At 44.1% G+C, this 25,255-nt stretch overlaps 1 protein-coding gene across 3 annotated transcripts; it reads left to right on the top strand.

Moving 5' to 3' along the window:
- The first annotated feature begins 1,029 nt into the window (after positions 1–1,029).
- LOC147899307 (protein tesmin/TSO1-like CXC 5) lies at positions 1,030–24,854 on the top strand. 3 transcript variants are annotated; one of them, XM_087378327.1, is made up of 10 exons: positions 1,030–1,478; positions 1,998–2,082; positions 2,371–2,559; positions 3,629–3,739; positions 3,880–4,057; positions 17,601–17,963; positions 22,981–23,087; positions 23,230–23,324; positions 23,412–23,843; positions 23,934–24,854. In XM_087378327.1, the coding sequence occupies exons 1-10, from the start codon at positions 1,403–1,405 to the stop codon at positions 24,215–24,217; spliced, it is 1,920 nt and encodes a 639-aa protein (XP_087234453.1). In that variant the 5' UTR covers positions 1,030–1,402; the 3' UTR covers positions 24,218–24,854. The 3 variants fall into 3 exon arrangements, with proteins under 3 accessions (XP_087234453.1, XP_087234452.1, XP_087234454.1); XM_087378326.1 differs by having other exon boundaries at positions 2,365–2,559; XM_087378328.1 differs by lacking the exon at positions 17,601–17,963 and having other exon boundaries at positions 2,365–2,559.
- Positions 24,855–25,255: the final 401 nt, after the last annotated feature.

Below are 25,255 nucleotides of genomic sequence, written 5' to 3'. Positions count from 1 at the left end.
CATGGCCCACTATGAGTGGCACATCTGCCTGGGGGCTTGCGTTGCGTGGTAGCATGAGACATCCCCAAGATTGAGTGAGAGAGAGAGAGAGAGAGAGAGAGAGAGAGAGAGAGAGAGAGAGAGAGATGTGTGAATTGTTCACACTCTCTTTTGGATCTACAATGAGACACTAAACCAAAGTATTCTTTGACCTTTACCTTGTTTAGCTCGAATTTCGTAAAATTTCAGTTGACGCCACAGATCTGGCTCCACTATTGCACCAACTTGAGAATTATCAAAAGCATCTTTGGTGGACATGTGTGCATGCTAGCGTATATTGTAGTGTCTTCGATGCAGTGTCGGAATATTGAGCTACTGGAGTGCATCCATGTGTGTGGATATGTTTTTTTCCCCTGCACCCACTCACATACCCATGGCCCACTATGAGTGGCACATCTGCCTAGGGTCTTGCATTGCGTGGTAGCATGAGACATCCTCCAAGATTTGATAGAGGGTCGCCAACTTACAACGGAGGCAAATATGTGAAATATGCGTGGTTATGCCATGGTTTGCATTGTTCCCACGTCTAGCCCCAAGATTTGCGTGGCATAGTAGGTGCTCAGATGGAGATGAAAATTTTCCTCTCTACTTGGGCAATACAGGGGTAAGTCTTTTTTCAGGAAAAATCAATGATTCAAGTTATTTCACCCGAGCATTACGGCTACGACATCCGAAATGCGATTGGAATCATCGATAAGAGGGGTCGGAGGCAAGAGTAGAAGAAGGCCACGGGGACATAAGTCGGGCAGCGCGACGAGCCATGGCATATATATATTGCGAGGTGTAATATGCGTGGGAAAGCATCTCGTAGGTGGGGAGGCAAGCGCGGGTCTATGTGTGCGTGCGTGAGTGCGTGGGGATGTTAATGAGAGTGGCATTCACCCAAAAAGAAAAGGTAAGGAGAGTGGGGAAGAGGGAGGTTTTAAAAATTCAAACGAGGAGGAGGAGGAAAGTGCTATTTTGTTTTGAAAAAAGAAGAAGAAGAGAAAAGAAGGCTATTGACCGAGGAAAAAGAAAAAAAGAGAGAGAGAGCTTTTGAATTTCAATTGAATGATGATGAAGATGATCATCATCTTCAACATCTTCATCTTGTCATCTTTCTCCTTTGCTTTGCTTTGCTTTGCTTTCTGCACTCCACCTCCAAATTCTGTTCATTCTCCATTCAAATCCATCTCTTTTTCAATTCGCATCAGTAGCTCCAAGCTTCCAAATCTCCTCTCCTTGCCTTCCCTTCTTCCCTTTTCCATCCCTTCCTTCGTAATTGCCTCCCACCACCCACTTCCCTTCTCCATGCTCCCTCCTCCTCCCTCGCTTTGATCGCCTTCCTTCCCAGCCTTCCCTCGCTGGACACCTCTCGCCCATCATGACGGGCGTCCCAACCTCCTCAGCAGACCGGCCCGAGCCCGCAGGAGCCATGGATTCTGAGGCAGCTGCTCAAGGTACCCTTGTTCATTGCGAAATTCAAGGAAACGTTTTGGGTTATAGAGTAGCATTTTCTCCGTTAATGCGTCGGCAATCGGCAAATCTGACTCCTCACCTGCCGTACAGGTTGCCTTATCTTGCTCGGTTAGTTTCCATTATAAGTTTCCCCAGCTTCATATCTTCATCCTGCGTTGTTGTATGGAGCTGGATTGCCGTTTTCTTGCCTGCAGTTTGTTGCATCATACAATTTCTACCTTATTCGGAAGCGTCTTTAATATTTGTAGATATTTTTTCATACTTTAATGATGGATTCTGTTTCCTGCCCATTTGATCATCATTGATCCCCTAGCTAGCGAAGGGTTGAATCTGATCGACAGTTATCCTTCCCCTGTAATTGTCATTTTGATTCTGGAACTTCTTCTTCGCAGGGCACGTTGATTCTTGACAAATGTGCATGCTTATAGTTAGTCAAAGAGAACAAGGCAGAGGCCAACAAATGAAAGAGCGTACTGATCTGTGATATTGGAATTGAACAGGGGTGACACAAGGGGTGCTTGGTTATGTTCCTCATCCAGTTCCAACCGTACCTGCATATCTTCCATTGTCGCAAGCATGTCCAAGGTTGGAAATATTTGTCTTTTCAGAATTAACTATAATAGAATGAGTTGGGCTAAAAAGTGGGCTCTTGCCTAGTTATTAACATTTCACGATGGAACATCCGAGTTATGGGCTTTAAGTATAATTGTATTTGTCGATTTATCCTGATCTCAGCAAGCTTTGTACCCTGCATGCAAAGTCAGAGCCTAACATTTCTTGATGGAAGATCTGACTCATTGGGCTTAGACTACATTATTTCAAATAGATAATCTGTTGATCTTATCAAGTCTTGGTTCTGTGTGTAAGCAATAGAGTCATGTACCGGCCAATTGCCCAGCCCGGACAAGGGCTCTCACCAAATCCAGCACCTGTTCAGCAAGCACCGGTTCAACAGGACGATCATCCTGCAAGAAAGCCTGTTCGACAATTGGATTTTACTTCCATGTATGGTGGCACATGTACATCAGCAGACACTTCAGTCCGTCCTGGGCCTGTGACTATGTAAGTTGCATAAATGTAAGGGTTCCAAGGAGTTAGGGTGTTTGCCATGGACCCTGAAGAGTTTTTTCATGCAAGATACTGCTACAAAATTGCATATTCGATGTCTAAATATCCAAGTAATTGCATTCCATTTTTTGATCTCTCTTTCTGTGATTTTTTTTTGGGGGGGGGGGGGGTATGGGCAGCCGACGGAGTAAGGTTGCTGTATTTATTTGTTGCAGTTGTCCCACAGAAGAATCTGACATAGTAGTCGTTAGTGACCCTTACAGAGTTTGATAGCGTATCTCCACAAAATGGTTTAGGAATACGCGTGCATGGGTTAACTTATATCAGTGGCAAGGGCTTTTGAAAGAAACCATATACAGCCAGTTTGATATTGTGGAATCTGAAATTGTGTAGATTTGGCCAATTACAAATTGCTTTAGATGATCGCAGCCAAATTTTTGGTAGATAACTGCTGCAGGCCCTCTAAAGTAAGTGCCAGCAACGAAATCCACATTAAAAAACAAGGCAGAATGAGAAACCGTTAAGAGCCTACACGATTTCAGAGGGGGTGTGGTGCAAACCTATCAAAGTTTTGTTTTGAGGAATCCAAGCTCTTAGGCACATCATATGCCTTGAAACATTCAAAGCTGAAAAAAAAACAGGTCTAAAGATAACTCCCTTTTACTTTGAGTGCTTGTTCTGACCATGACTGAATTTTCCCTTCACCTTTGGAGTTGCATGTGTTTATTTGCATTGAGTTCCAGTTTGTACTTCTCTCTTTTGTATGGACAGATTTATGACCCTAGTGTTGGTTTCTCTGTGTGCTACTTCACCAATGAATATGCCTATTCAGCTGGAGCTCAACAGCCATACTTTTTCCATTAGTGTGTTCACATTTATGGCTATAATGTTGGTGACATTGCATAAAGCACTTAAATATTTATGATCTGGTTAAAGCACTTTGTCCTCTGATGATTTTGGGAAAAGTGGAGCACACTGATTGCTCACAAAATCTTAAGACAGTATTTGCATTAGTGTCCAGTTTGTTGGGTTTTTTACTAAAGGGCATATGGATTATTACCAGGAAAAATGGTTCTCCAAGAGCTTCAAGGATCAGGCCTGCATTTGAGACAAAGGAAAGCACTCCAAAGAAGTGCAAGCAATGCAACTGCAAGAATTCTCGTTGCTTGAAACTGTAAGTGTTGCCTAATACTATAGGAAGCAAGTGATTGACTTGTAGTTTACTGTGCCTACAATGCTATGGGGTATATGGATTCTTTTTCATGGTAAGTTGTTTTCTAATTGCTGGGAACTGGTGTTGCTTGATCTACACAGGTATTGTGAGTGCTTTGCTTCAGGAACATACTGTGATGGATGCAACTGTGTGAATTGCTGTAATAATGTAGAGAATGAGTCTGTCAGGCAAGAAGCAGTCGAAGCCACTTTAGAACGTAACCCAAATGCCTTCAGGCCAAAAATTGCGAGCAGCCCTTCTTCTCACAGGGAAAATAGGGTATCATTTTTCCCCTCTTTATATTAAGTAGATTGTATTGCTTCTTGAATCTTGTATGGAATCTTGAATGCTAGTGGTACTGGGATGATAGGGACTTTTTCCTTTGGAAGTTGGACTCTGGAAATCATTTCAGAGTGATTGCTTCTGGCTTATCAAGTCAGACTGGTGCATTTTTCTCAAAAGCGTTTGCTTATTGGGAACAAGAATTGCTGTATCTATGTAATGATAAGTAGTACAAAATAGGCATAAATCCTGGATTCAGTCCTTGCGCAAAAGTCAATGATAAATGGCACGGTAGGCATAAATTTTGGATTCAGCATATCAAATGAAGGGAGCTGCCTAAGAAGGAAGTCAAAGAATGGTGATGAAATTCAAACACTAAACTTCTGGAAATCTCTCGTATGTTGACGAGATACTCTGTCCTGGATGTGAGGTAACCAAGGCCCCAAAAGAAGAGCGATGGCTGCACTAATCAGTTTTATTAAAATAAAAACTTCAAGCTGAGCTTGAATCTTTGGTGCTACTTATGCATGGGAAGAGGAAACCCATGTATTATCTACCAAGACCAGAATATTCTTGTTCCTATTTTAGATTGTGAACAATCAAGGTTGCTATAGCCTTAGCTATAGCTGGGTCCCAAAACACGTGTACATGGTTATTGGTCTCACAATTGAATCAAAAACAAGAAAGCTTTCATCTTCTTTTTGAAAGTAAACCCTAGGAATTCGTTCACATCTAGCTGCCTGGGCAGGTCTCTCCTCTGCGGTCTCCAAGAGGTAGCACACCGCCTGCCAAGCACCACTGCCACGATCATTGTATGTCTTTGCAAGTCAGAGAGTAAGGAGGAGATATCTGGAGTCCTTATGTTGGTGTCAACATGATGTCATATTGTGCTCTCTAGATACCGATTGCATCGTGTCCCCTTTATCCTCTGGTTACGGTCTCCCGAGTGGAAGAAATCTACGATTGTCCTCTGACTGAGTTCCAACTGGCCAGCTTGGTCTTGCCTTCACTTAGAAGTCGATCTCCATGTTGTTGGGCCTCGAGTAGAAAGGTTGCCACACGTTGCTGATCGGGATGGTCCATAGATATATATATATATATATATATATATAGAGAGAGAGAGAGAGAGAGAGAGAGAGAATTCCTTAAAGTCTTCGGAAGACCGATGGGTCTATGAGACTGTGAGAAATCTGATACAACAAGCTAAAAGGGTAGAGCTACTAAACAAGCATCAACACCCATAACATAACATCAATATGATCCTGTCCGTCATAACTCTCATCATGTGTCATCAAAATACAAAGCAAAATCTGGTCCCATATTGCAACGTTTCGGAAACGTTTCGGGGCAAACCTGAAACGTCTATAAAAACGTTTCGTGCATAATAGGGTATTTAAATATATTTTTTTCCCAAAAAAATTAAAACGTTTTAGATTTTTACCACCAGAAATCCAATACTTAAAAAAAACTCATGAAACATAGTGTACATACATTTGATATGTCTCTTAGAACTTGAAATTGGATGCTTGAAACATATTACTAATTTCTAAATCAGAAAATTAACAACACATCATTGTAGATTCAAGCATCAATGGTTTTATTTGAGAATTGAAAAAGATACATGGAATCATGAATCATGATTCATGTCCATTCTGCACCTAGATGGGCCTAAGGCAAATGTATGGGCTGAAGGTCAATTTCAGCATATGGGCGACGTGATGTGACACTAGATTTCCCAAAATCAGGGCAAATTGTGGTTTTTTGAACATTGGGGGTCCCAAAATGCACATTTCAGAAAACATTTCTGAGACATTTCGCATGTTTCGGGCCTACTATGCTCCAACCTTGAACATGGAAGGGATGTCTCTAAGTGGAATTTGTGTGTCTGTCTGATATGTCGTGTCGTTGGCTTTGGGTCATGTCTGTGTCTGAGGCCCACGGGGGGGTAGCCTTTGCGGTCCGGCTGGAAAAACTCTATGATCATACTCTAAGAAGAGTCTGCCAGTGTGCCCCGCCCATGTCTCTGTGATCTGAGTAAGCGCTCTCGATGTTTGATTGCCTCATGGATGAAGACGGCCAAACATCTGTGGTTTGGAAAAGCGAGGAAGCGGGAGAGCAGCCCGAAGCTATCTTTGAAGCTACAGTAGTAGCACCCTTGGATCTCCTAGTACACTAAGCATCTGAAAATGAAATGCTCCTTTGTCTTGATCTATCGTAGATCACACAAAGTGCATATGCCCCTCTCTCTGGGTACTCCCTTAGCTCACCCACTCTCAATCCGGAGTCGATGTGAAGAAACCCGGAACTGCCCAATAGAGATCCTCAATGGGTGAATCAAAGTATATCCTGGAGGACCAATAAAGCCGTAATCAGGATTACTTACGCAGTGGTCTCTGTAGAAGCTAAGTTTCATTGGGAGATCACCCGTTTCCAACCAGATCCGGTATGTGTGTAGTTGCAAGAGATCCTCGCGTACGACCTGGATGACCTCATGATACCTAAGTGGGAGAAATGTCGCATCAATGTTGTACTAGAAGAAGGGAAGTCTATCCATGTAGAGCCCACTCTCTCGAATTGAGTGTCTGTGTGTGAATACCATTATCTTTGGTCACCCTCATCTGTTAGGGCCATAGAGGAGGACAATGCTAGCCATGGTAGTCTGTGATGTCTTGAAATTCAGTGTCCGTACCCTTTGACATGATATAGATAGTGATGACTTGGAATAAAGCATCAAGTTTTAGTGGAGATGATCCAAACTCAGCTTGAATGATCTGGTGGGAAACCGACGGCTTACTGCGAATCATCCGTGATAACATGAGAACCTGGAGATGACCCCCGCCCCAGTTTGCATTAGAGAGATCCGGACCCTAACAAGTGTTGCCATACATCCTAGTTGGACAGAGCAAGGAATCGAATAAGAGACCCTTGGTCCGGGGATCCTGAAAGTGCAAGATGAAGCATTGCCTCTCCAGCTTGGCTAACAAGGCATACCCTTTGCTCAGATGGGCCTGCATCGCCGGTCTTATTGTAAAAATAGGGTAAGAAAAGAGAACCCCTTGGTATGTGTAAGACGAAACAATCTCAACCAGTGATCCATCAAAGTTAACTGCTCTCTATGCATGGCTGCTCGGGATGTATTGAAGATCATAATCTTGGTCTTACCAAGATTGACCTTCAAATCATGTGACTCACAAAAGGACTCAAATGCATCTAAGAGTTGTTGGAGGCCCTCTGCAAAGGAGGATAAGAGCACCACATCATTTGCGTACATCAGCAAGAGAGCATCCAGCCCCTCCCAAAGTCTGCATAAATGTCTCGAGCTCATCTATGTAGAGGCTAAACAAGTTTGTGAGAGAGGACACCCTTGTTTGACCCCAATAGTACTTATGATCTCCTCTATCTATCCAGCTTTTGTTTGGACTCTGCCTGAGGCTCTCTCGTAAATTGCAATGACAACCCAAATTATCTCCTGGTTATAGTCATCCAATGAGGCGGTCCCTCGGTACCATATCAAAGGCTCTGCGGAAATCCACAAAGCAACAATAGACCTTCTACTTCCGTGCCTTGGGCTCCTACTTGACTATAAGTATGTGATCCATGGTACCGTGGTCACGTTGGAACTCGGCTTGCCTCTCTCTGCTCTGAGCACTTGCATCTCTGCGAATCGACTGACCTTGGTATCAAGTATTGATGCGTAGATCTTGGACATGACATGTTTGATCATGATGGTTCTATATTTCTTTGGGCTCATGGGTGAAATAGTGTTAAGGGTCTAGGTCCATGGAAAGCCAACGTAAAGAGCTCCATTAAAGAGCTTTGCTAAGATCAAGGCTAGAATATTAATCCCATAGGCAATGAATTCAGTACACAGACCCTCTTGATCTTTCGCTCGGCCATTATGAAGCTTCATCACGGCATCCTTAACACCACCCTTAGTGAAGAGAGTGTAGGAGGTGGAGCGAGTTGAGTGTGAAAGGTCAGGAACGGGTTGATGTGGAATGTCGTATAATGTGTGTGCATATGCGTGCCAAACTAGAGTATTTGGTTGTGAGGGGTGAAGGGGATTGCCGCTCAAGGACTTTCTGCTAGAAATCCTAGGAGTTGTCTGAACAAGATGTTTAGAAACTCATCATTATGGTTGACAAAATCCTGCTTCTTCTGGCGCATCAATCGGCGATACTCATGCATCGTCTCCAATTTGCTTGGAAGGTTATGTTCGACCTCGAATATGAGTTGACGGTGCAGAGCCTTACACTCATCATCGTACCAGTTATTGCAAGAGACGGTCTCAGGACGTGGTGGACGATTGGAACGAGTAATGTAGGGGAAGGCGTGAGGTGCAGCCTCGTGAAGTGAGTGAGTGATCAAAGTTGTGTGGTCCTGTAGAAGGGGTATAAAATCGATATATGTGAGCAGTGTATAGAGGTGGGCAGGCATAGTAACTAGGTGAAAGAAATGTATGTCATAATAAGTGGTACGAGTGATCGGTGGTATTGCGAGACGGGAAGTAGAGATGCGGAAGAAGCGGTATGTATGGTCTGCTTTTGGAGGAGGTGGTACAACAGTGAAATCAGTGATATGAGATGCGAAGGCAGGGGATCCCATGATGTAGTCGACTATGCTAGAGCCGCCCCCATGTGGAAAACAAGTGAAACCACCCGAGGAGGGCCATCGATTGAGACCATTGTAGATAATGAGATCATGTATCCTACCCAAATCCAATAGTGCATCTTCATAAGATGTGATTGGGGCCCGTATATCAGTTGAGACTTGCAACATACTTGCATCAACCAAGTCGATGTTTGGCAGCAAGATAGCATCGTCTTTGAAATTAGGGAGTGGCACATGACACACCCCTGTCCTCGTGTTCAAGTCCCCAACAAGGACTTTTCCATGGCTCTAGAAATCTACAATGTTTGGATAGAGTGCTACATAAGGCGACATCCTAGTCTCCTCTTGGATATTTTGAGCAAAGTGGGAAGTAGCATATTGCAATGAATAAGTCTTTGTTTTCCGTACGCTTGATCTGGATCCAAAGAAACCTGGAATGTATGTCTCTCCTCTCTATCGAGATCGCCCCAAAAAGAGATGACTTGTAAAGTATTGCTACCTCTCCTGAACCTCGTACCTCGCTTGGATCCCTCGTCTTGTCTCTATAAGTAGTCTCCTAGGTGTAACCGTTGCCCACTAGTAGTGGGCACTCTGGACTCTGGTGTGTCTCTATGTAAAAGACTATGTGTTGGTTTGTATAGGTTTGTATAGGACTCTGATAAATACTCTGGTTCTAACCATAACGTACCATTACAGTTTCAAATGGTATAGGACAAGGTCTCGACATCTTGATTCTCATAGACCCCACCCCCTTAGGTGGGAGTGGGAACAGATACTCGACAAGGGCCTGTACAAAGTCACCCATCTCGTACCGCCGCTCACATGCGGACCAAATCCTGTTGGTGCATCAGGGTGCACCTCTCCTCATCCATGGAGATCGATGGGTGGTCTTGTAGGACCGATCTACGGCGTAATGTTGCTAGTTGAGCTTGAGTATCATGGAATTGTATGATAAGGGGTTGCTCTCGGTTGGGGTCTCTCCCCACTCGCCAAGCCCTCTCGATTGCGTGCTATGCGATCCCCAAGGTGGTAGCCACAAAAGTGGTCGCATCATCCATTGGTGTAGCGGTGCGAGGGGTTCCACAAACTTTGATGTTGAGATCCTTATTGGCCCTCTACTACTCCATGAGAGTGGCCGAGACGGTGGCCTTTGTAGGCTCCTGTTTGGCCACATCCACCCATCTGGATGTCTTCTTGATTATAGATTGCATGTTGGCAATCTGCGCCTCCACCACTGGTGTACTCCTCGGGGCTGCATGTAAGGCGGTGACTTCCTTCCAAAGTTGTGTAATGTCATGTCTGAGCCCTTGAATGAGCCCACCCTGCTCGTATATAACACGAGTATGATCCTAGGTGAAGCGGGCTTGCTACTGTGCGAAGTGTTAGCTCCACCTCACTCGTATACTGTGCACCTCCATGAGGAGAGACTCCCAGGCATCTTTTGGATCGACTCCTGTGAACTCGGGTTCTTGAGGGATATGAAATTGAAAAGCGTGTGGCACGAATGTAGGGGGGTGAGGCTGAATAGTCGGTGGTGATTGAGTAAGCTAGGCAAATTATGAGGATGACTGAGGTGGTTCTAGTTGGAGGTGGGAGGGGTGGCTGGTTGAGAGGGAGAGGTGAGAGAAAGGACGAGGAGTAATGTGGGCATGTGTTAGTCACCTTCGATGATGGCGACATGAGTGATGAATTTGGTGATGGGTTTGTGCTAGCGGGAGAAGAGGTCGATATCGAGTCCCCTGTCAAGGATGTAGCTGAGGTAGATGTTGCTGCTGAGGTGGAGTCCCTTCGTACCGCTATGCTGTCCACTTCAAGCCTAGGGAGGACATATCAGGTGGTGCCTGAACCAGAACAACATAGAGTGATGCCGCATATGTGTGTCACACACGTGGGTCTGTGATGGGAATGGTTGGCTTTCCCTCAGACAGAAGCCCCCATGCAATAGTGGGGGCACCTCCTTGGAAAATCACCTCATTTATCGTGTGTGAGAGGAACACCCGCCTCTTACGTCGTGCTAGATACTGTTTGGTTCCATGTGCCTCAGACCTCATCCAGTGCCCCGAAATTTGTTCTTGTATGAGGTGAGATTCATCTTTTGACACACATCATCAAACCATGGATTGTGGGGCATCTTCCAATTGGAGGGCGTGTTATAGATCGGGTTGTGGGGAATGATCTAATGGCAGCATCTTGGATCAGTGATACAAGTGTCTATGAAGTATGAATGGGATTTGTATCATCCCCAAAGGGAGTTGCTAGCCCATGGGGCAAGCGAGTCATGTATATTGCATCAAGAGCATGATCAAAATGTACCCAGACTTGGGTGGGAGTAGGGGAATCAAGTCCTATATCTGGTAGTGTAGTCAAGATGCTGAATGACAAATGTGAGCGGTCAGCGTCAATTAGGGGGGGGGACTATAAAATCATGTACCTTTGTCACAAAAGCTGGGGAGCCCAATAAGTAGTCCACTGTGCTAGTGCCCCCTCCATTGTCGAAAGTAGGTAAGTCCTTTGGATAATGGCCATATCTGAAGAACGTGTGGTGCATCCTCTGAGTGTCTCAATATCCCGAGCTCTACTGCATGGTTGCCAAGAGTTTCAGAAACGGTGATATGAAGCATGGTGAGAAACGGTGTTTCGGAGTTTCGGCCCCATTGAAAGAAACAGAGTTTCTGTTTTTAAGGTTAATAATGTATATATATTATACATACATATATCATTAATAAAAACATTACAAAAGCTTGAAAGATACCTCTTCAATCAAGTTCAAAATGACCTATAAGACAAGTCATGCAATGGAACAAGTCATATCAAGTTGAGGATTTAGGAAGTAAAGGATTTTAGAAGGAAGGTGGAGCTTGCATTGAGTAAATTTTTTTCCCCCATGGCTCATCGCTAGGCAAAAAACCTCAACCACAAACTTGCAAAGCAAGGCCTTACATTACAAATGTGGGTCTATGATGTTGAGACCCCCCTCCTACGTGGGAAGGACCAAGGTCTCCCAAGCCACCCTGGCAATAGTGTTTGCTGTGCCATCTAGCCCACTCCATAAAAAATTCCTTATAGGCCTTATGAGCTGAGTGATGCATTCCTTGGAGCTGCACCAACAATAGCAAACATACCAAGCCGTGGCTAGCAAAGCCTGGTTGACAACCACCATGCTGGATGCAAGGTCCAACCTGGCTGAACTCTAGAAAAGGAGTTTCCTCTTGATACTCTCAAACACCGGAGCAAACTGCTGCGACGAAGAGATACCCATACCAACCTGGCATCCCAAGTACTTGACTGACACACCCCTCTGAGTCCAAGTGAAGCCCAAATCAGCCCCCAAGTCCGGAGTTTCATTGTTACTGATCCAAAAGCCATTGGACTTGTTCCAATTAATGTGAGCACCTGCTGCCATACAAAACAGTCTTGAAAGAGGGGAGACTCCGAGGGGAGGTCTCCAAGAAAAAAGGAGTGTCATCTGCTAGCTCACAATCGACGAGGTCCACTCCTGGTTGAGCCCAAGAATGTTAGCTCGAGATGTGAGAAAAATGCTCATAGCCTTTGCCACAAATAGGAAAATAAAAGCGGCAAGAGGGCATCCTTGATGGATTGATTTGGAAATCTGAAATCTATCTCCCATGACCCCTCCAATAAGTACCTGGCTGTGGGTTGATCTGTATAGGGCTGAAACCCCTCTGATCCATGCATTTGAAAACCCAAAATGATGAAGGGTGCCCTCCAAGAATCCCAATCTACCTTGTCATATGCTTTTCTCAAAGTCCAGGAGTAGAATGTCTATCTTTTGTCCACTTTGCATGGCCCACATAGAAGCTTCCCAAAAAGAGAAAATATTATAAAAATTGCTTTTTCCATGAACAAATCCCGTCTGCGTATCATGAATAAGATTTGGAAGTATGGGATGCAAACACAAGCCGATTGCTTTTGCCAAGATTTTATAGCAAGTACTAGATTTCTGCCACCCCCTTTTGGGATTAGATCTATGAGACCCTATGTAAGTGATCAGGCATCTCAACGGAGTCCCAAACACCTTGCAGGGCTGAGGTAAGGTGATCCCCAATCAAATCCCAAAAGGTCAGGGAAAAAGGTGTAAGGCCTTTTGAACCTGGACGCTTTCCCTTATGAAGGGTAAGAAGTGTAGACTTGAACTTTGTCGGTGAGCGGTGCATCAAGAGAGAGTCTCATATCTGGTTTCACCAACCTAGGAATACACTACCATATGACCTATTTGGCACAATTAGTGGCCTCGCTACCAGGATCTATTGAGAGCAGGGAGGCATAAAAATCTGTACCTACGTGCATGACGTCTTGTGGATTTGATTGCGAAACTCCATCCGAGTCAATGAGTTGAGAAACACTCTCTACTATGCCTGGGGCCATGAGTAGAGAAGAAATGCTTATTGACTCTACCTCTCATTTGGATCCAAAAAGACTCTCGTGCATGAAAGACATGCTCTGCTCTCTGATCCAACAAAATCTGTTGATGAGCCCTTGTTGCCGCAAGGCGCTCTTGAATCCAAGCATCGTGTGGTCTCTTTTGCTCTTTCCTCTGTAAGGCTACCAATTGCTGGCGAACACCAATCTCTCGTTTAAGAATCTCACATCTCCTGGTACTAGCAACTAGATGGTAAAAGTCACTAATACCGGAGAGGACAGTTACCATAAGTTGAGGGGAGGGCACTCCACCCTGCAAGTAAGGAACCCAGAATTGCAAAGCTGTCTCTGTGAGGTCCTCTTGTGCATAAAAGGCATTGGGAATTCTAGTATTGGGGGATCGACCTCTCAAGTGCGGCTCAAAAACCATCAGCACCACCGAAAATTGATCCGAAGTGGAAACCCTAGGGCAATGCATATTGATCCTCCTCTATCCAACGCCCAATCATCAACATCCTCCTCTATCCAACGCCCAATCATCAACATAAAACCAGTCAATCTGTGCATGGATAGGCATCTACAACCTCCTGTTCTACTAGGAAAAGAGGAGTGACTGTGACTGAGTGTGAAAGGCATCATCAAACCAAGCATCTTTGGTACTTTGAGGGTGTCCAACTCAAAATCTAGTAATCCCACCTGTTTGTTCCTTGTACGTGCATTGAAGTCTAAGAGGAGAACCTCTCCTTGCCCGACACACACACACACACACACACACACACACACACACACACACACACACAGATGCATTAACGTATGCAGGAGGCTTTGTGGGCCTATGAGACAAAGTACAAGACCAAAAGTAACTTATACAAGCTGCTATGGGCTGAAGCAAAGGGCTCACTAAGGCCCTTGCTGAAAGCTAACGTGCTAAACTAGTGAGCAAAATAGCAGAGTAGCAAAAAAGCAAAATAGTATCAGGCGTTCAGAGCTAACGCTCCTAGTACACGTCCAGGCTCCATATACCTTGGTGGCTCTCTGATGGGATGTGAGGAGATCTCGTATTTGTGTCTGTCAAGCTGTCTCTCGATGCGGCGTAGGGCATGGTCTCCTCGATCTTTGTATCCAATTGGCAACGTCAAGGGTGACGCCTCGTCTCTGGCGGTCTCCTTTGAGGAGGTCTGAGATAGATTGGACCTCGATCGTGCTTGCTTTGGTCACTCTTCGTGTCGCATGTGGAGTGTGACTCACGTCTGGTAGCATTGTGGGGGAGACTCTCATTGCTAATCCATGATGCTCTCATCTCATCAAGCTCCTCTCCCTCAGCCTCCCCGGTAGCTGACTCAGATGCATAGAAGTTTGTAACACGTGTCTACGCTCGGTCATCTTGGTGACTTGTGGCATCGCCTCCTGCTGCTCTTTGCTTTGTCGCATCAATGTATCTCTATGTCGTCGCATCTCAATCAAATAGAGCCCGACACAAATTTGGTCGAAAAAATGGATCAGCCGTGTAAGCGGACCAAATCCATGCCCCTCCTGAAAGAGGTAGTGATATCGCCCTCGAATCTCATAGTAGATTGGCCAGACACAGAAAGTCCTCCTCTGTCTTGACCTCCCCCATCCGGCATAGTCTGCAGATCCTCTGCTCTTTGGATATGCTTGCAGCTCTCCTTGCCTCTATCCTCAATTGATGTGACGAGACTCGCAACTGCTTGATGGTGACTCTTAGTGCACGTGAGACTCTCCTATTCTCGAGATACCGAGGTCTGATGACGAGAACATACTCCGAGACCCTCAAGAAGTGGTCATGGTCAAAACTGGATCTTGGTGGCATAGTTACCACAGAACGGCGTTCCGACATTCGGAACGTTTGGAATGCCATTCTAGGAAGCAGCCTAGAATCGGAACGGCCCCAAAACATCTTTTTTAAAATAAAAAAGCTCTTTGAAAGTTTCAAATGAGTATTTTAGAGCTTATATAGAAAGTTTAAAGCTGTAAAATGTAAGTTTCTTTCATTTTCTAGCATAGTTTTATGTTCTATGATGATGTGTCGTGTATGACATGGCATTCCAGTTCTGGTTCCACGTTCCCGTTCCGACAGTCGAATTTTCGGAACGTTCCCGTTCCCTGGTGGGAACTCCCCTAATCCCCAAGTCCTAGACATATGGAGCTGGAGGAGGTCCAACCGTATGATGCTGTTGATCTCATCTCGTGGGATCATCTAGGGGGATGCATCCATGTTGTATTGAAAGGGGGGAATTCTATCCATCTGAATGCCGTGATTGCTGAACCACGTGGATACCCGTGCGTACCATGCTGTATCAACACCGCTCTTTGCCAATCGCTTGTAAGACTCCAATGCTAGCCTCGGTTAATCTCCACTGGGGTAAGGTCTAGACTTTGTGGAGGAATGTCATTGTCTAAAAGATGGAATCAACCTAGAGAGGGGTCATGGCGAACTTTGCTTGTATAATCTGATGGGGGACCGAGGGCTTATTTAGAATCATCCTAGATCCCATAGTGACCTGTAGCCTCTCAAATCTCTTCCACTCTATCGCTGAAATGCCACTTCTCCAGAAAGATGCTGCATACATCGGTCTCACCAGGGTGTCAAAAAGCCAACCCTTCGTTGGAGGGTCTTGGAAGTGTGCATGGAAACACTGCCTCTCTAGCCAAGCCAGAGCACCCCGCCCTTTGAGTCGTGTTGTAGCTGCATGGGTCATTGTGAAACCTGGCCTGCTGAACACTACCCCCAAATATGTGTAAGACTGCACGAGAGAGAGAGAGAGAGAGAGAGAGAGAGAGAGAGAGAGAGAGAGAGAGAGAGAGAGAGCACCCTGCCCTCATGTGAGTCGTGCTGTAGCTGCATGGGTCATCGTGAAACTTGGCCCGGTGAACACTACCCCCAAATATGTGTAAGACTGCACTAGAGAGAGAGAGAGAGAGAGAGAGAGAGAGAGAGAGATGGATGCCTTGTCTACATAGGATTAGCTCCTATGGTAGTGTGAAGAAATGAGATGCATACTGATACTAATTTGATTTATTTGTTAGAATGGGCCCAGGGGATATATCCAACTTTAAATTACTAAAATTTACCATGGAATGGTCCTTGTAACAATCAGAGTACACTGTTGCAATTGTCCCTATCTATTTCCTATCTCACAGCTTGAGGGTTAGCAACACGATTGTTGGTTAGTTTAGAGCGTGAGCCAGAGGCTGCTCTATTGGGACTAATGTGTCACAACTTTGGGTTGAGGCTGCATGTGTTGAGTATATCTTGGTGAAGATTTGTCCCCTTGTTGGCCAGCTTGGGCTTGAGTCCCTGCTGGGAATTTGGTTTGTATGAGAGTTTCCTGAGTGAAAATTCTGTAATGTTGGCTATGCTTTCGTTTTATTTCATGGTTTATGTTTTACACAGATGAGCAGCATATTATGGGCGGGAAAACATGACACCTTACCATTGCTCCTCCAATAAGCCTGCTGTACCTAGACTATCACTTGCTCCTCTGTTGTGGTGTACGGCTTTGCAAGGGTGGCAGTAGGTTGCAGGAGCATGAGCATGACACAGCTCATTCCTGCAGCAAATATACCTAGCTATGCTTACTAACTGAATCTGCTCACAGGATTGAGATTGTTGGAGCTCTGAAACTATGGGCTGATTTTCTTGGCAGCAAATATACGTAGCTATGTTAACTAATTGAATCTGCTCACAGGATTGAGCTTTTTGGAGGTCTCAAACTATGGGCTGATTTTTTTGGCAAATATCAGACTGGTTCTTCAATTTCCTAAAGCTTCCTGTGATTAGATATCCAATAGCAAAGTATGTAATTTAGGCTCGTTAATGTAAGTGGAATAAGCAGATTGACAATATGGAAGTGGAATAAGCAGATTGACAATATGGAAGGAGCTATATGCACAGCCTTTGTCGCCAGTCATTGGAAAAACATGAGATTTTTCATAGTTGCAGGAGCATGTTTGACACTATCTGGGATTAAACACGAGAATGCATATAACACTTATTCTACTGTAGTATTCCTCCCAAAACTACATTGTAGATGTGTCTTTTGTCTGCACATTTGATGGAGAAAGCCTGGCCAAGTAGTTTGTTTGGTGACTGTAATAGTTTTCTTTCTTCAATGTGGAATCCAACATTCGATGATTCCAGTGTCATTAATATGGGTGCATAGCACGGCCTTGATATATTGTTTTATATCTCAGATTTTTTTGGTCATATATAACTCCCTTGTGGGTCTATTGGAATGGGAGTGATATAATTACTGTAAAATAGTCTTTAAAAAGGAGGCTATGAGGAATTTAGCTTTTGTAGTTACTATGCCAAAGCAGGCTCTGATTTCAATAGCTTACAACTTTGCATCAAGATTCTGTTCAAGGTTAAGCCAGATGCAAATATCTTAGTGTTGCAGATCTGTTTAATGGATACACAAGCTTTTTCCTTTGAAAACAAAGTGCTGACTTGAAATCTTTTAGTGAGCCTGACTCTTGCCATATGAGTGATTTCCTTACAGCTACTGTCTTGGTTTGTTTGTTGCAGGATGATGTTGGCGAGTTGCCATTGGCAGGGAAACACAATAAAGGTTGTCATTGCAAGAAGTCAGGATGCCTGAAAAAATACTGTGAATGCTTTCAAGCAAACATTCTTTGCTCAGATAATTGCAAATGCATTGACTGCAAAAATTATGAAAACAGTGAGGAGAGGCGGGCTTTATTTCATGGTGACATAACAACAAATGTGAATTATCCACATCAATCTGCAATGCCTTTAGGAGTAGGAACCGTGAGCTACAATTCGCCTTCTCCGTCAACCAAGAAGAGAAGAACCCATGACCTAGTTTTTGTAGGACAAGGGCTGAAGGAGCAACCTCCTCTGCAAAGAGCGCCTCCTCCTGTGTTGCAGGTGCATATGCACTCACCTTGCCTACTATATGTTTGATGAACCTATAATTGCAAGCTCTCTTTTGCTACCATTCTGTTTATTGCCTGTCTAATTGTATATTTCTCGGTCGATTTGGGGCTTTATAACTTAGTCTAAGTGGTGGATAAGAATGTTGGTTTGCCACTTCAATTGTTGAAAACTTGTGCGGTATTTTTGTGTGACCAAGTACAATTGTTTTGGGACACCTGCATATGTCAATGGGATGAAGCCCAGTTGCCAATGCCAGAATAATGAGGAATCACATGATTGCCAACCATGGCAGAGGCTTTGACTCACATGGAAACATGCTGGACCCTAAAACATCTCAAAGAAATACTCAAGCGACAGGCATTTCATTGTTTATATTTTAAGCACTTTTTTATTTTAATCAAAGAAGTACCTAATTTGACATTTCACTGCCTTTCAGTGCAGCCATTTCAGGGAAATCCTGAAATGTTTCAAAAATTTTGAAACCATTTTACTGAAATGTTTCATTGTGACTATGCTTCAAAGGTAAAAGGATTTGACCTTTCCATGGTCGCCGTGCCAATAACAAACCGTTTGAAGCTCCACCTTTTGACCAACAGCAACAAGCTGGTCCATGACTGCCTTCACACACACACACACACGGACACACCCCTTTTTTGGTGAAGTCCAGTTGTCATTATATTACAAGAAACAGTCCCGAAGAAAGGGGCAATCAGCTACAAGTGTCAGAAGATGTCATTATATGACAAGAAGGCAGTATAATCAAGATCCCGAGCATGTAAGCAATCATAAAACGATTGTCTCAGAGATCCTCGGAAGAGCTAATATTTGGCAAGAGAAGGATCACCAAAGGCTCGATGATTGTGATCATTTCATAGAGTCCCTAGTGCCCAATAACGAACCCAATAAAACAGAAGATCAAATCCCGGCTGCATAGGATGAACAAACCACCAACGGTTCTTGCCAAAAGATGCACTGGGGAAGCGAGCCTGTAGCTGCTGCTGTAATAAAAGCAAGAAATCACGGGACTCTGGGCAGTGCCAAAACAGATGAGGCATAGGCTCTTGTATAGACAGACATCATCGACAAGTGGCAGGCGCAATATGACAACGCCAAGAGCAGTCCAAAGGGAAGAACCTCAAGCATAACCTGCCATAAAAAGTACTTCTGTTGAAGAGGGAATTTGGAATCTTAAATGTGTTGCAATCTTGTCTGCCACCACCGAGAGGAACACGTCATACACCAGATGCGATTAGCATGGGAAGAAACCCAAGAAGGCATCAAAATCCGATATAAAGATGCCACTGTGATATCAGCTAATGGTAATGCATGGCAAGCACAAGCATTGATGGGAGAACACAGTCTTTGAGGCGATCATGAATCTCAAGACAAGGTACTGGCTGAAAATCAGAGAGCATTTGTGATAATAAATGCCATAAAGGCCTATAGCGCTGTCCCAAAGCATACTGTCAGACAGCTGCAGGAAAAGAGATAACCATATCAGCTGTATCCAGCACATCTTCCACATAGCTGATACCAGGTTCTTGTGAGGCCAAAGGAGGTATAAAGACTCTTTGCACGCAAAGAGCTGCCTGCAACAGTGTCCCTGCCATTCCATTTAGGATGGGAGAGTATGTGCTTCCAATCAGCAATCAAACGAGATACAACCCCTTGACTTTGCCTTCAATGTGACACATAAGAAAATCCCAATGAGTGGGCTGCCAGTTACCAAAAGTTAGAGAAGACAAGTGCAAAACCAAACATCGTATCATAAAAATCCATGGCTGATCACCCTGCATGAATTGCAACATCATTTTCCCTTGTGAGCAAGAATATGCATGTGAATATTAAGGATATTCAATCCCCCATGCATTTTAGGCGTGCAAAGGTGATCGATTGAAAGTACCCTAAGGGCTTTCTGACGAAAGCGTGATCTCTAGAAAAGCTCCATGATAGTGGACATAAAATAGGGGATATCTTGCTTCGCAAACATCATCAAAGGCATATAAAACTGGATGTAGGTGACCAAATTGATTGAACTATTCGGTAGCGAACATGCGAAGGCCATGTTGCCAACTTCCAGTTTTCCAATTTCTTCTCAAGCATGTCAAGCACCTAGTCCATTTGCTGACGATGTGTATCCATCCACCCCAGAGGGTAACCACGATTCAGTACCAGCTGCGTGGGTAAAACAATATCCCCTGGCCAAAGTATACGATGCCAAGCTTTCTCATGAAGAGAAAAAAGTTTAGATTTCTGAAAATTAACATGTAGACCAGCAGCCAGACCACATAACGATAAAGCATGCATGAGATGGGAAAGGTCCCTTTCAAAATTCTGAGGTAAGAAAAAGGAATCATCAGCATATGCTTGTGCAATTATGGGTTTGCTACCATGTATCTCTAGATCATGCAAGGAACTTGTGTCTAGTAAGTGATCCATGTATTGCAGCATGGGATGAGTAGCTATGGCATTAAACAATGTATTGAGAGGCCAACCTTGTTGCACTGAACAAAAAGGGTCCAGTGATCCGTGATATCATCTGTGCCAGAATACCCGCAGCTTGACTGTGTTGATACACACACACACACACACACACACATCCTCATGGTGAACAATTGATTTGGGAGGCTAAGGAATCTTATAGAGGAGCTTCGAAGTCCATCTTTGCAAGTTGGATATGAGCGATCATTGAGTTCGCTGTCTCCTCCATTAATAATGGACAAAGCACGTCCTTGTCCTCTCATTCTTCAACCATGTCTTCAACCTTTCCTGTGGCATCAAGTGTTGTCTTGGGCTTCAGCTACAAATCTGTGGTCACCTTCAAAATCTTTCTTTCCACTATGTGGCTCCATATTTTCACCTTCCGCTACAGTCTCCCTGATGTTGGGAATAGGAAAATGTGAAGCCATTGGATATGTATAAACTGGAAATTCTACAAACTGAAATTTAACACCCCATGACTTGGAAAAGGCAGACACTGCTGCCGTAGTAACCTTCCTTTAACACAAAGGGCCTTCTCTGATCAATATCGGAATAGATCACTGCAGGAATCTGGTACCATGTTGGACTTCATAGGGCACCATACACCTGTTAACACTGCAACAAATAGGGTTATCATGGCTATGGCTCACATTAGCTCTTATCTCACTCCTCATGTACTCACAAGTAGAAATAGAGAAACAAACAAATGTGGAAGTGGCTCAGTAAGATAGGCAAGGAAAAATATTACCATGCTCTACAGATAAGCGAACATGGGCCATTATGAAACCTTTCACAAGTACTCCACATAGGCAGATTTGGGCTGGCCTACTTGCAGCCAAAGCTATGCATAACTGAGCTACCGAAGTGGATTGGATCATACCTGCTGCTCTCTCCTCCTTGCTGCATGCCTTTGTAGAGGCTTATGTAGCTGATGGATTGATTGATTGAGAGAGAGGCCCAAATACTGCCCTCCCTTTCTCTCCGTCTTCCCCCCCCCCCCCCCCTCCCCCCCCTCCCCCTCCCACGTCCTAAGATCTGAATAAACCCACGGCCTGATGTGAGACAAAAAGGGCCCCAAAAAGGCCTGGCTCACACAACTTTATACCTGCTTCAAGCTGGCAGTATGTTGGCTGAGCTGGTCTGTATTTGATCCAATCCCGAGTGACCATTCAAAGCCTTCCAGCCCACATTGTTGTGCTGCTGGCCATGTGAATCCACATCTGCTGCCCAATTGGCAGCCTAGAGAGCTTCGCCTGTGAACTGGCCATGTGGCAGCCATTCCCAAAGATGGACAATATGCTGCTCATATGGCAGCCCATACATGGCCCCATGAAGAGCCAACATGTGGCAGTCCAAGGTAGACTCCAAACCCTGTCTTGGCTTGCATGCAGTGTCTCGATGGCTGTTTCATCAACAAGGACTGCCAGGTGTCATGTCCTTTTGTTCCTCATGTGGGGCTCACATGTGGGGCACCCTATGTTGGCTTGCATGCAGTCTCTCCATGTCTGTTTCATCAACAAGGACCGCCAGGTGTCAGGTCCCTTTGTCCCTCATGTGGGGCTCACATGTGGGGCATTGATGCCATACTTTTGACACTCGAAACTCTATGCGTGTAGTGCATCTATAGTCATGCAGCTCATTTTCCATAGATCTATACTAAAGCTACAACTCTACAATGGTTACAGCAGGTCCTCTAGAGAGATTGTTGGGGATACCCTCTCATGCACATCTGCAAAAGTTACAGATGATGAGCCTGCCAGGATTGTGTATGAAGGATGTCCCGGAAAATAGCGACTTAACTATGAGACCTTGTTGACGCGAAGCAGACATGCCCAGTCGAAGGCTTAGCCTGACAATGTGGAACCCAATAATACACCTCTCCTAGTAAGTCAATTAGAAGAAACGGAAATCAGCTGGCAAATTCCAAACCAGATCTGCCATTGATGATGGCGGTAGACAAGTCACAAAAGATATAATATAGACAACTTTGTGTTATTTGAATTCCTTTTATGGGGCCTTAGTACTCATTCTTTGTCAGGATTCTAACTTCCCTTTTATTCGTGTATCTTTTGAAATGATTTTTGGCTCGCAAGGTGTTGGTTGTATTTTTAACGTAAAATGGGAACCTGCAGTGCCTTTAACTGTCATGTTTTATATGCTGTACTCTTTTTTTGCACACTCCATCTGTCCTTTCTGAATTTGCATTCAGCAAAATTCTACTTTTTTCCAAGGTAGACATACCATCTTAGAAACTTGTGTTGGCATCAGATCTCTTCTTCGAACGAATGCTTTCTTCTCTCATGTTCAAACCAGAAATGTTTGTTCATGATGAAGAAACATTTTATGAAATGAGCAAAAATACCTAGAAGCTATTTCACGAGTTTTCAATACCAATTGTTTTCTGGGAAACAGTTCTCCAGTGTCAGTGGTTTTGTTTCTAGGCATACAGTCACATGGACAATTTTCTGAATGCAATTTTCGTTATGCTAAGGCTTCTGTTGTATTGTTATTGGCCTGCTGTCTCCAGCCCAGCAATGTTAAGATTCCTACCGCATCATTAAATGCTCCTGTCACAACGCTACCAACCATGTCTGGAACAATTCCCTCTATGCCAACGTCAAAAGTTCCATACAGGTACAGTTCCCAGAATTCTAAAGGATTAGCTTGAATTTCCAGTAGCTTCCTTCCTCGCATTTAAATGTTGCTCCTCATGCATGAATACAATATCTGAAGGTGAAAGAATTGCAATTGCTAACAGTATGTGTATCTTATCCAGTTCATTGCTTATGGGAGTTGTCCAACCAGATGCAGTTCGAGAGCTTTGTAAGCTGTTGGTCATAGTATCTGCTGAAGCTTCAAGAGCTTTTACTGGTAATGTGTGCTTGTGTGTCTTGTGCCTGTGAACATGATCACTCTATATAAAATAGAGCTTGCTGATCTAGTTTGATGCTTAAACAGAAGCAGAGCACAATGTCCTAGATGGAGGGCCAATAGAAAAGGGCAATTTGACTGTGAAGGATGGTGTGACTTCCATGTCAAGGAATGAGAATGAAAATAAGGAGCACTCTCAAGGTTGCATAGAGGAGGAAACAGGAGACAAGAGCTCAGCTGGACAAGTTTCAAATGCAAGCATTGATGACACAGAACCGGAGGCTGGAACAGATGCTGTTAAGCAAAGAGCCATGTCTCCAGGGACTCTAGCGTTGATGTGTGATGAGCAAGACAGCCTTTTTACTGCCCCTCCATCTCCATCTGGGTGGTCGAATGCTGGTGGCATGTCCATGCTAAAGTCACCGTATTTGGCACACATGTATGCAGAACAAGAAAGAGCTGTTCTTTCAGAGTTTCGAGATTGCTTGCGCAGGATCGTGTCTGTTGGTAACAAAAGAGGTCAGTATATTCTATCTGTTGAATTTCCCAGCATTTTGAGATAGTTTATGCAGGATTGTTAACTAAGCATAAAATGCCATGTTTAAGCAGCTGTACAGTATTCAACAAAGACTGCCAGACCAGAGCTGTCAGCTGTGTCACAGATGCAGCGGCAGCTGGGGACAAGTGCTATTGGGGTGGCTCGACCTGTTGCAATTGCTGCCCAGCCTGTAGCAAGGCCTGTTTCCAATCCTGTGTCTGGTAGTGTCTTCATGTCTACTCCTTTCACTGTAACAAGTGCTGACTCTTGCATCACTGGAGTTAAAGCCTTGTCACCTGCAGTCTCATTGGAAAGTGCTTTGCCAGTTTCTACGACTGGGACAGCCTTGCAATGATTTCTTTTGAGTCGAGTCTGACTTTGTCAAGGGCTAAAGTCTATTATTGGAGCCGTGATATTTCTACATGGGCTGTTCAAAGTGCAACATGAGGAGCAACTTGAGTTCTTGGACTGCAGGAAAACATTCTATAGTTGTAAAGCCTTTTGTGAATGAATTACATGAGACCTTCTGTTTCTTCAAGTCTAGCTACGTCCCTTGGCCTGTGCTAGTGTTTGATAATCAATTCTTGGATCACTCAATCCTTGGTCAAGAGAAAGCCATTGTGTTACTTCTCCAAATGAGTAAGGAACATAATAGTTTGCAATTGAACTGGCCACAAGAGAACTATGTGGGTTGCTTACCCTTAGACTCTTATATTTTTTATCACTCAGATACAGATTTGTATTGCCTTCATATCCCAGTAGACTGTCCCATGGCAAAAAAGGAAAAGAAAACCTTTCCCATGAAAAGCATAACATATTCTCGATTTTGACTATGTTTTCTTCACTAGGATGGCAAAAAACTGAAACTAGCTATCTTGTGGAAGGTGCATCATTTTGTATTCCTATGGGCTCATCAGTATCTTTGATTTAGCCCTCAAGGGGTGAAACACTGCAAGTTGTATATGCATCAGGAATTTTGCAAGTCATGTCTTCTGCTGTCATCAATGTAGATATCTATTCAGGAGACAAATTCTTCTTCAAATTGTACATTGGGCTGTGGAGGCATCATCTGGTGATATAATTTTAATGGGCATGTTTGCAAAATGCTGTATGCTGCAATTGTTCATATACTGTTGGCTAAAAAAATATTCCTTAAGGCCTTGCACTGCAATGCCAATTTTGCAATGTGTGTTTTGTACATGAGGTCTTTTTGATTAGGGCAGCTTGCAACATTGCTGTCAGGATGCAAACTTATATCAGATAAGTCAAAAGACCTTTAGATTGGAGTATACAATTCAAAACTGTTTAAGCAACTGGTGAGAGAACTCAAGCTCCTTAAGAAGCCACGTGATCACTGTCAAGATTTTGGACATAATACTAACTTGGAACAACA

Source organism: Dipteris shenzhenensis, chromosome 8 (assembly GCF_047967505.1).
Source record: "Dipteris shenzhenensis isolate YYH24624 ecotype China chromosome 8, Dip_SZ_1.0, whole genome shotgun sequence".
Lineage (NCBI taxonomy): Eukaryota > Viridiplantae > Streptophyta > Polypodiopsida > Gleicheniales > Dipteridaceae > Dipteris > Dipteris shenzhenensis.
The sequence above is the reverse complement of the archived record's forward strand: the minus strand, read 5'-3'. Positions and strand labels throughout refer to the sequence as shown.

What these genes read in the sequence shown, in the direction of transcription:
- LOC147899307 (XM_087378326.1), top strand. Translation starts at nt 1,403, where the DNA reads ATGACGGGCGTCCCAACCTCCTCAGCAGACCGGCCCGAGCCCGCAGGA. An exon ending in TTCTGAGGCAGCTGCTCAAG is followed by an intron (nt 1,479 to 1,997) that starts GTACCCTTGTTC and finishes GGAATTGAACAG; the next exon opens with GGGTGACACAAGGGGTGCTT. An exon ending in CGTCCTGGGCCTGTGACTAT is followed by an intron (nt 2,560 to 3,628) that starts GTAAGTTGCATA and finishes GATTATTACCAG; the next exon opens with GAAAAATGGTTCTCCAAGAG.